The 11,084-nt window shown below is 35.4% G+C and overlaps 1 protein-coding gene and 1 pseudogene across 1 annotated transcript; both read left to right on the top strand.

Annotated features, from left to right (window-relative positions):
- The first annotated feature begins 1,371 nt into the window (after positions 1 to 1,371).
- Positions 1,372 to 7,412, top strand: LOC137713374 (uncharacterized; annotated as a pseudogene).
- Positions 7,413 to 8,166: 754 nt separating this feature from the next.
- On the top strand, positions 8,167 to 8,863 carry LOC137712052 (transcription repressor OFP6-like). The gene has a single exon (XM_068451201.1). The coding sequence runs from the start codon at positions 8,196 to 8,198 to the stop codon at positions 8,742 to 8,744; it is 549 nt and encodes a 182-aa protein (XP_068307302.1). The 5' UTR covers positions 8,167 to 8,195; the 3' UTR covers positions 8,745 to 8,863.
- The last annotated feature ends 2,221 nt before the right edge of the window (positions 8,864 to 11,084 follow it).

Genomic DNA, 11,084 nt, shown 5'->3' with positions numbered 1-11,084 from the left:
TTTGAATGAATTGGGATGAACAATGGGATCCAATTCAGATAAAGCACACTTTGAATGAATTGCAGAACAGTGATTTAGAGTTTTTGTTTTCTAAATGGGTCTAAAGATAAATTTACATATTAAATTGGGTTTGTGAGGGTAGTTTAGGTATTAAATTTGAGTTTAAAGACATATTGATAGTTTAGTTAATAATAATATAGGTGCAGAGAGTAAGTTGGGTGTAGAAAGAGGTTACATGGGTTCAAATAAAATTTCCCTTATAATAATCCATAATTTCATGCAAAACATTGTTTGGTGTTATGTTTTGAAGGACTATGAACAATTTCAATAGCGACCAAAACCGTTTGAAGGTCGTAAACAAAAAGTTTTAGCGATGAAAACCATTTCTATTTTCTTTGGTTTTTATAAATTTTATTTTTAAAATTTTAATAATCACATGCTTAGTATGTGTGCAACTGCTAGTTATAACAAAGCAACGAGTATTATCTATATTTGACAAAAAAAAAAAAAAACAAGTATTATATACACAAATTGACACACCTGGCTGATAACCAAGGGGACACCAAAATCGAGGCATGTTGGCTAACATCAAGAACGTGACGAGACCATAATATGCAATTGGTGTGTAAAAAGTACGAATAAATTAAAACTAAATCTAGAACAAATTTAATACAGGAGTCAGAGACTGCATTGTGGTAAGAACCCTTATTACAATGCATCAACATCGGAAAATAGATAAAAGTACAGCAGAAAAGAGGATATTCCCGTCTTGGGTAGGATAAATATTGTACAACTAATAGGAAATAAATTTCCTACATTGTCAAAAGTAGATTGTCATCCGCCAACAAACTCTTTATCACCACAAAATCCAACTACTAAGTCATAGAGGAGAGCGAAACAAAAAGTGTAAGTGAAAAAAAATGAAATTACAAAAAAAGACCTTTGTTTTTCGCAATAGTAACCCCTTATTGTAAAACGCATGTAGTTTTATAAAACCATACAATAAATAAGTATAAAAAACCAATACGAATAGTATAAAAGTAGTTCTATAAAGATATGAGTGAACCACAAATATTACAAATGTACATAATATGCTCATTAAAATGTAAACACATAAGCCCATGCACAAAATAACTACATAAATAAGTTGAGTGTAATAATCTACACTCGAGTATTACGTATACGTGAAATTAGCGATAAACACGTCACATATAAGTCCTAGATCCAAAAGTAACTAATAAAGCCTGCCACTTAGAAATAACAAATTCAATAAGAAACTCTCGAAGTATATAAAGTAACAGAGATGCTTCTTCGACTCTTTCCTTCCATTAGCCCACCTCTCTCACTCTCCTCCGGTTTCACGTACGTCTCCATTTTCCTCACCTTATTTCTACTTTCCATTATCCAGGATTAACTCTTTTAACAGGCAATAAGTATTAAGTACCCACCCACCCACAAAGCCTAACTTTGGTTTTCACGTTAACAATTAATTGTCCTAAACAAGTACGAGGCTTTCATAATTTCATACACCTTTCAGAGGGAATTAGCTAGCAGTAGCAAATTAGCAATAGGATACTTTAAGTTCTATTGCACTGATATTGTCCTGTAACTTGTATCTTGCCACTTACACAACATGATAGGTTGAATTTTATCACAAAAGGCATTGGCGTAATTAGTACCGTATAAGTTGATATTTGATTTTGTTTTCCGATGTGAGATTTTTGTATTGTCGAACATATAATTGCGGAGTGAACAGTTATTGATGTTCTTATGTAGTTATATAAGGCCAAGGGCAAGCTACAGATTATACTGTGGAAGCAGAGAAATGGGTGAGCAGGAAAATTCAGAATCTGAAGTAATTCAAGTGAAGAATCGTGCCACATTTCGTCCGTGCAATTTGTCAAGGTTCTTACTGTTTGGCTACAAATTCTTTGTGATGTGTGATAGTTTTCGTGACGATTGTTTTGTGAATTGGGTTTTTTTTGTTTTTCTTTTTTGTTTTGTTTTTGCTGTTTGATATTTTGTTCAGTTTCACCACTGATGTACTGCAGATACCTGCAGACAATCCAACATTGCATGTTCTTGTTATACCTGGAAATCCAGGTGGGTTTTTGTGTTTATCTGGCTGGGATTGATTCAATTGTCAGAGCTTACTATTTGGATTTTCGGTAAATTGCAGGTATTGTTTCATTTTACAAAGACTTTGTGGAGTCGCTGTATGATTTGCTGGGTGGAGCTGCGTCTGTGACAGGCAAGAATTGGGTGTTTTTTGTATGTCATTTTCGGTTATCTATTTTGGAAGTTGTAAAGTTTATGCTAATTTGTTTTCAATCTTGTGTCTATCATCAGCTGTTGGGCATATATCTCATACCAAAAAGGTATTACAATTTTCTTATACGAGGTTCGGTCATACTTGTATTGATCTTTGCATCAATTTTCAGTACTTGCCCTTTGTTGCTCATGATTATCAGTACATGGTACTGTAATTTGGTTTCCTTTCCAACCAACTAATCACCTTTAGAATCGGCAAGTATTATGTTCGGGAATATGTTAAATTATGCTAATAGTGAGGTTAACCCTGGGTTTCTAATGTGAAGAAACTGGAAACTAGGGTTCTGACAATTATTGTAAATCATTGAACCAACTCAAGGGCTCTTTGATCTTTGTTTTTTGAAGGTAATACATATGGACAGATCACAGATGTGAGAACCGAAAGCCACTAACAGGTCTTGTTGCCTTTTTCTTGGAGAGAAAAGCTAAACCAAAATGAGTAGGAGTGTCTATGAATCAGTTATATTTTAGAGGGCACAATGATGTATGTCTTCGGTAGTTAATAAAGGGGTGGTGGGCATCTTATGGTCCTCAGGTTCAAATGTTTCTGAATCTGAAAGATACAAACTTTGTTAAGATGGTTGCAAGAGTAAATTTCAACCAATTATGCATGCAAGTGCATACTTTGACCTTCCATTATGTATATAGTAGTCCTTGCAAGTCTCATTTCACCCATTTGTTTAGTTGAAGAATTATTTGATGACTTTCTATCATTTATCATGTAAGATATTTGATCTTGCTTGACACTCTGCTTCGGTGGTCTGGGGCATGGTCATGATTGTTATATGATATTCTCTTCTTGTTAGAACTGGGAGCATAGAAGGCTGTTCTCATTACAAGAACAAATTGATCATAAGGTAAACTGTGCTTGCTTTATGGTTTTGTTTAAATGGTCGGGCAGACAAAGGAGACCAGAGATCTGTGATACATCTTCAAGTTGTTTGCGTGGTTGTTTAATGTCCTGTACAATGAAGTGAAGCATTTTGAATGTCATTTCTTCCGAAATCAATTGCCTTCCAGTTGATCTGCTTGTATTAATAATATCAAACCGTGAAATCCAAATTACTGAATTTAGCATCTGAAATTATAAGTTTTCATGTCATTCCATGCGTTTGTTTTATTTTAAAAGCAGCAATCTAACTTTGACTTGCAGATCTGACTTCTGTTTAGAACACTATTCGATTTCTCCTTTTCCAATACTTTTCCTATTGGCACTCATTCGCTAATTTGTCTATATTGGAACTTATTAATTATAACAGTGTCTCAGGCTTAATAGAATGGTATATTAGAGTCACATATAGTGCTTACTTGTCTTTAAATTTGTGTGCAGATGGACTTCATCAAACAGGAATTGCAAAATAATGAAGTTCCAATATTACTGGTGCGATAATTTTCTCTCTCCAATTTCTGCTGCTAATTTCAGTTTAATGTCTGCTGTGTGGAGAAGAGGGGTGTATACGTGCAATATCTGTTCCTAAATCACCTTAAGATTGTTGGACCAAGTTAGATATCTCTGCATTTGAGTTCTGTAGCATTTGCTTGTCAGCAATGCTGTATCCACTAAACTTTATTTCTAGCATATACATCAGCAACATTGCAAATACACATCCATTGCCTTTACTTTAACACTCAAGCACTCGTTAATCAGAAGCATTTCCCAGTGTCAATACAAACTGTTCTCTTGTTTCAGTTTTTGTGTGTGATTGTTTACTGACAGTAGTATATTTTTATGAACATAAGCATTGTGATTGAGTGCCCTCTCTTCCTCTGTTTTTTTTTTTTGTTTTTTTTTCATTTGGGTGTTATCCATAATGTATTTCTCCTATGTAGAAAATAAAGGGGTTTAATTGTTCAATGGGTGTGTTTTTAATCTTCGATCAATAGTTGGGTGATGAACATCTGTCAGCATTTCCTGGTTCTGAACGAGGATTATTAGTGTACCATATTTTTCTGTGTTCAAATGTTGTTCTTCAGGTGGTGATCTCAACAAATTCTGTGATCACCAATTCATCCGCAGGATTACACGAAAGAATTTGAAAGACTGTAAAAATTGATTTTCTTCAGCTTCTGATTTTTACTATCTTCTTATAAAACAGCTGAGTTTAGTTTCCTGCAGGTTGGGCACTCTATTGGTTCATATATATCTTTCGAAATGTTTAAAAGATCTCCAGAGAAGGTGACAACAACCCTGTAAAATTTTGTCTACTACTCATTTGTCATACTATTACTACCACCCATAGGTTTTTTACTACAAAGAACCTGTTACTTAACATTGTTTATGGAATTTTAGGTAAAATTTTGTGTTGGACTCTATCCATTTTTGGCCTTAAACGGACAATCCATACAGCAGTCTTTCATCGGGAAGCTAGCAGCGTAAAACTCTTTCTTTGTTATGAATTCTTTTGATTTGGTCCCATGCATTAGGGGGATCTTCTGTGCTTGATGGACATGCAAATGCAATAGACAGTTATTATAAACGATATTATCTACACTAAGGGGGAGGGGGTGGGCTTAGCTTCACAATGGGCTAGCAATAATGTAGTTCAAATTCGCCTTTGGCGAGAATCGAACCTAAGACCTCTCACTTACAAGTGAAGAGGAATACCACTGGACTGTAGTACTAAGTGGCAGTACCTTTCTGTTTTACTATTTTATTTCATGCCTACTTTCCGTGGTGTCTCTTAAGGTTTGTAGGTTTCACTTATGGGACAATTAAAGTTGAACATTCAATGAGAATATTGACAGTTGATGATTGTAGGGAACTGTTATTGACTCCAAAAAGTCATCCTCCACTCCTCCAAGTTGAGTTTCTCGTTTAGTGTTTAGGTGGGCGGAGTGCTGGATGACTTATTTATAGTTTCAATAACAGCTCCCGCTGTTTTTCACCATTTATTGAAATTATCACTTGGTCCTAATGTATATTGGCTGGTTCTGTTAAAACTCATCCTAGTGATATTGGTTGTGACAGTCTAACATTAAGGTATTCAGAGGGAATACTATCACAGAATATTATGTTCAGGTCCCGCATTATAAGTGTTGTCTTGAGCTTAATTGTTGCGCTGTTGGGATTGTTTCCTATCCGATTGTTGAGGTTAATTGTGACCACATTCCTTGGGAAGCTCTGGTCAGCTACTGCAGTTGAGGCTACTTGCTCTCACTTGGTAAAGGTAAAGGTTTTTCTTGTAATAGATTGATGAAGTTCGCTTCTTAGGTCATATATATTTTCAAAAACGTCGTAAAATCTTTTCTTTTCTGGTTATTTCTTATTATGAAGGAGCTTATATACCAATGTTCTACTGATTTTACTATTTTGCCACCATAAAGCAGTATGTTTTTTGTTCGTGAATGTGTGCACGCTCACATGCATGTGTTTTGAATCTTTACCGTCAACATTTGATTCGTGTACTTGCAGTACCATACCATGCGGAATGTCCTCTTTATGGCAATGACAGAATTCAGAAGGGTAAAACTCTTGGTTTTCTGTAAATTTTAAGATATTGTAATAGATTGTGAAAGTTACTAATAGTGTTTTGAAAAACTGTAGTTACTGACTGTGAGGATGTGTATTGGCTTTGTGCTACTGCATCTACTGAGTGCATCCTTGATCTGATTTGATGAATGAGTTCTTTCCTAATTGGTATTCATGTATGCATTCAAATCTGTTATCCTCATGTTAACAAGGAAGTTGTAGCACTAATACATTCGACTGAAAAGTTTCCAGTTTCCACGATGGTGTTCGACAATTTATTCTAGACACTATTTTCCTTGTTAAGATATGATACTCTCTTTGCATGTTTTGCATCTTCAGCTTCAACAAACACCAAATTTGCTGCATAGTTCATCTAGGAAAGTTAGAACTGTGATAAACACATTTTGTGCTTACCATAGGACTACACTGTCAGCTTTCAGAAACACCAGATTGGGCATGCATGAGGGAAAAGCAGCACAAAATGGCATTTTTGTCCGGCACTGATGATCACTGGGGTCCACTGCAAATGTTTGAAGACGTAATTTAAATAGTTCTTATCAATGTTGAGTTTGGGAGTCAAGTGTCATTGAGACTTAAGAAATTAAGAGCGATATCGTGTCCCTGCCTGTTTGTGCAAATGGATATGTTGCGAATGCATCTATAGGTAGAAAACATATGTGAAGTCTCATGACCTTCCGGACCCCAGAGATTCCCAGATACCTTTAGCGTATGCTTCTTGCATGAAATTTGCAGCCACTCTCGTTTTCGTTTTTCGATCTGGAAAAGAATATAACCAAGAGAGTAGCTTACAACTCCACCAAGAGTAGGAATCTAGGAAGATCAGGGGCCTGGAAGGTTTTAGCACATACGTTGTTCGCTCAAGCTTAGCGAATATATTTTGATTTATGTCATCGATATCTTTTGGAGAACTGCTTAGTAATGTAGTCACCTATGCACTGCTAACAAGATGAATTTTTTGCTATGAGATAATAAATTGATTGGAGATAAGACTTTTTTGAGACTCCAAAGGTTTAGCATTTCCTATCCTGTTTTTAAGTTTAAACTGTGGGGTAATGTTTTAGCGATAATTCCTTATTATGGTTTTCATATGAGAAAAGTGTATGATCACAGTTTTGGCCCCGATAAACATTGATTGAGAATGCTTAAATGGCCAATAAATTTGGGTTCTCTTAGAAAATTTTCTTTCCAAGCAGATATAAGATATAGTACGAATGAGATAAAGTGGTTCCAGTTCTTGATATTATTGAGTGTTAAATGTGTGTTGCAATTTCTGAACGCCCTTTTTCACTTCCAGCACACTTTTTTTTTCTCTAACTATTAGATTGAATAAATCAAAAGAGAAACAGAAGTTCATATTTAAAAGAATGCATGTGTGTAGAAGGTGTAAAATGGCGTGCAGATTGCACTCCCCTTTGGTTTAGGCATTCTTTTACTTTTGCTGTTGGCACTGGGCTCATTACAACTTTGTATTTCTGTGGGTCCCAGATTTCCAAGCAGGTCCCAGATGCTGTTCTATCAATTGTAAGAGAGGGGCCTTACTCATGCTTTTTGTTGCACTGAAGCAGGCCGATATGGGTTGGTGAGCATGTAGCAGGCTTGATCAAGAACAATCAAGCGTCATGGATATACCTTCCGTAGCCACTAGCTAGCCCACCATGTTCGTCTTTAGGATTTGCAAATATTACACTTTCAATTGGATGGATAAGTCAATAAATAAAATAAATCTAGAGATTTGATTGTTGCCTGATTAGTTATACTATTAGCAGCAACCAATAAATTTGATGAGCTGCCTGCTTATGGACAACGAGGGATTCTTCCGTGTAACCGGTTGTATATCCGTTCTCCTTATCTCTGATATATATATGTACTTAAGCTACATGATCGTGAACAATTGAGACAACCCGTTGATTATATTTTTGTATAAGGTCTTTAGTTGAAACAACAAAACTATTATATAATATTTATTGATTGCATTTCCCTCGCATAAGATTTATGAAGGATTTATCTGAGTGCTCTGCATTATAGGTATTACTCACTCTCTGTGAATTAATTATTAGCTTTCCATAACTTGAAAGCATCTAGTACCACACCATGATGACAAGGAAGCAACACATCAAGTACACAACCCGTGTATTCTTTCTGGTAGTCAAATCGTGCGGTTGAGATCAGACTGTCATAGAAACAGATCACAGGACAGTCATTTTAGCATACAGGTGACCCTTCAGGAGCTCACGTGCAGACTTTATAGAGAGAGAGAGAGATAGCTCCTCTCGCAATCTACTTGGTCAAATTCCCTCATCCCAACTCTCACTTGCTCCTCAACTCAAAACCTCTCTCTCTCTCTCTCTCTCTCTCTCTCTCTAAAACACACACAATGCCTACAACAACCAGAAGAAAGCTCCGGCTGAGCAAAGTCACAGTCGACATAGGATGCGGCAGCTGCAGAAAACCTAGTAAGCTCTTCCAAATATTCAACCCTAAACCTAAACCCTCCTCCAAAACCCTAAAACACAACCACTTCCATCATCCTGCTTCTTCTTCTTCAACCCCACGCAACAATTACAACAAACTCTACAAAGACAACTACCACGCTCCTTTTTTTGTCACAGATTCCGACACGAAGAGCACGCGACCAATCAACGGCTTCGGTAGAATCGGCAACGAGAGCGTGGCCGTGGAGAAAGACTCCGGCGACCCTTATTTGGATTTTCGACACTCCATGCTACAGATGATACTGGAGAACGAGATATACTCCAAAGACGATCTCCGGGAGCTTCTCAACTGTTTCCTGCAGCTCAACTCTCCCTGCAACCACGGCATTATCATCAGGGTCTTCACTGAGATCTGGAATGCTGTTTTCTCTGTCAGGTCCGGAGGTTCGACGTTGCTGCACTTTGCGAGCAACAAGTCATGTGACTACTAGCTGAACCTGTATCTTCTGCACGTGCAGCGGAGTTGGGAGACTGAGTTTCCACTTACATGTCGAGTTAAGAAGAAAGACAATGGAATTAAATCAAGTTATTTAAGGTCTTTTGTATGGTTGTGGGGTGCATGTAACGTAAAGAAATATTTTCCATGAATCAAATATTATATGAATTATGGTTACGATTTTTAATTTGTTTTTTTGTATTAATTATATTTTACCACTTTCCTAGAGTACAAAGTAAATCGTCGGATGAGATAATGTGGGATCATGAGTTTTGTTACATAGTGTAACATGGTAAAAGAATATTTCTATATATGCATTTTTCAGTTCTAAAAAGTTATACATTTTTACCTTTCACTTCTAAAATGTTACTGTACAAAATTTACAGTTACAATGTCTTCGTGAATTTTTTTCAGTGCAACACACTTGTGATTTTACATCTTATGTGGTTATCTTTGAATTGGAATTGGAAGCTTGTAAGTTTTAGTTAGAGTTTTGTCCAACAAAAAAAAATTTTTGATTAGAGTGGACTTAATTAGGATTATTCGAGAAGAGCTAAGCTGCAATAAAATAAAGGACGATACTTCGTACTTATATTATGCCTACTTTTTTTTTTTTTTTGTCGAAGCATACTCTTACTTGTGAGTAATGTATATTAATATTATACAAAAATTATGATCAAAATGGCTCATTTGTGGTTGAACTATCTCTATAAAATAATCAATTAATTTGAGTTCGTTTAATCTTTCATACGTAATGAACAAACCGACAATTCTAATAATAAATATTATAATTATAATAAACTGTCAATTTATTTAATTATGTAAATGACTACATGAACTTAAGTTATTAGAGTTTAAACAAGTGTTGTCCTAAAATAAGCCAAACGATTGACATGATGTGCTGGGTCTTTCTGCAGCAAAAACTCTTTGTAGCCCCTTGTGCTCGATTTATTTGAGCAACACGTGTTTTTTTTTTTTTTTTTTTTACTTAACTTATCTTTAGTTTGAATTATTTATTGAGGAGATAAGTAGAAAAATTAACATTGTAAAATAAGATCGTATCAACAAATAAGATAGATTAGGGGTGGTTCGGTATGGGATACCATACCGAAACTAATATCCCGAATCCCAAACCAAAATTTTTTGGGACAGGAATTTGAAGACCAATCCCAAACCAAATTTTCGGGAATCCCGAAATATTTTGGGGATTTTGGGACAAATCGGGAATCCCAAATTGAAATATGAAATTATGAATTGTTCTTCAAATATATAATTCAAGAACACATTCATGAACTAGGAATTTCATTTCATTCACACTACCATTTAATTGAACACTGGCATGCCTGACTGTTTTTATCATAGTCAAAATTCAAATTAATTAAACCCTTTTTGCAATATGTTGAGAGACAAAAGAATCAAGCCTTCTAAAATCATCAGCTATGGCAGCAGCAATAATAAAATCCACGTGAATATCAAACAAAACATGAAAAATATGAAAGGTGTAGGGCATTCCAGGTTGCAGAGCATGAATTAGAAACTACTAGCATCAATTATAAAATAATAATATATATATAATAATTAATATTATATATTTTCGGTCCGGTATGGGATTCCCAAAATATCGAGAAGCCAATCCCGAATTCCATACCAAAAATTTGGGATCGGTTCGGGATAGCATCCCGAAAATTTCGAGAATTTCGATTTGGGAAATTTTTGGTTTGGGATCGGGATTTTTTCGGTTCGGTTTGGAATTTTTGGGAATTTTTTCCACCCCTAAGATAGATGACAAAAAATTCACAAATTTTGAGTGTAGAAGATTTTAAGCTCGTCACTAGGAGTTTTAAGTTGGGTTGGTCAACTCAAATGAGGATCCTCTCGGAGTCCTCTTTACGAGGATTTCAGAAATCTTTCAATCAAATTTGTTTATCGTATATCATGCGGTTAAAAATTATTATAAATTTTTTTATTTAAAATTAAATATAAACAGTAACTGACAAAAATTGATCACATAATATACAATGAACAGATATAATTAAAAAATTCTTAAAATCCTCAAAAAAATTTTTGAAGAGAATCCTCATTCGGTCAACTAGGGCAAGTTTCAAGAAATTAGGGCATCACAGTGGGAGAAACACAGGCATTGGGATTTGGATTATAATTATTAGAGAGAGTTGGAAGTGGTGAAAGCCAGTTGTTCTATGCATTTTTATTATGTGTGAAGAGAGAATAGAAATGTCTATTACTGAGTCCTGACGTATCTTACACATTTTCCAATGGGATACTCAATATAATTTTTGGCTCCTTGCAATCACGCACTTGCAACTTGGCCTTCGAT

The sequence above is a fragment of the Pyrus communis genome, chromosome 13 (genome assembly GCF_963583255.1).
Source record: "Pyrus communis chromosome 13, drPyrComm1.1, whole genome shotgun sequence".
Classification (NCBI taxonomy): domain Eukaryota; kingdom Viridiplantae; phylum Streptophyta; class Magnoliopsida; order Rosales; family Rosaceae; genus Pyrus; species Pyrus communis.
The sequence above is the reverse complement of the archived record's forward strand: the minus strand, read 5'-3'. Positions and strand labels throughout refer to the sequence as shown.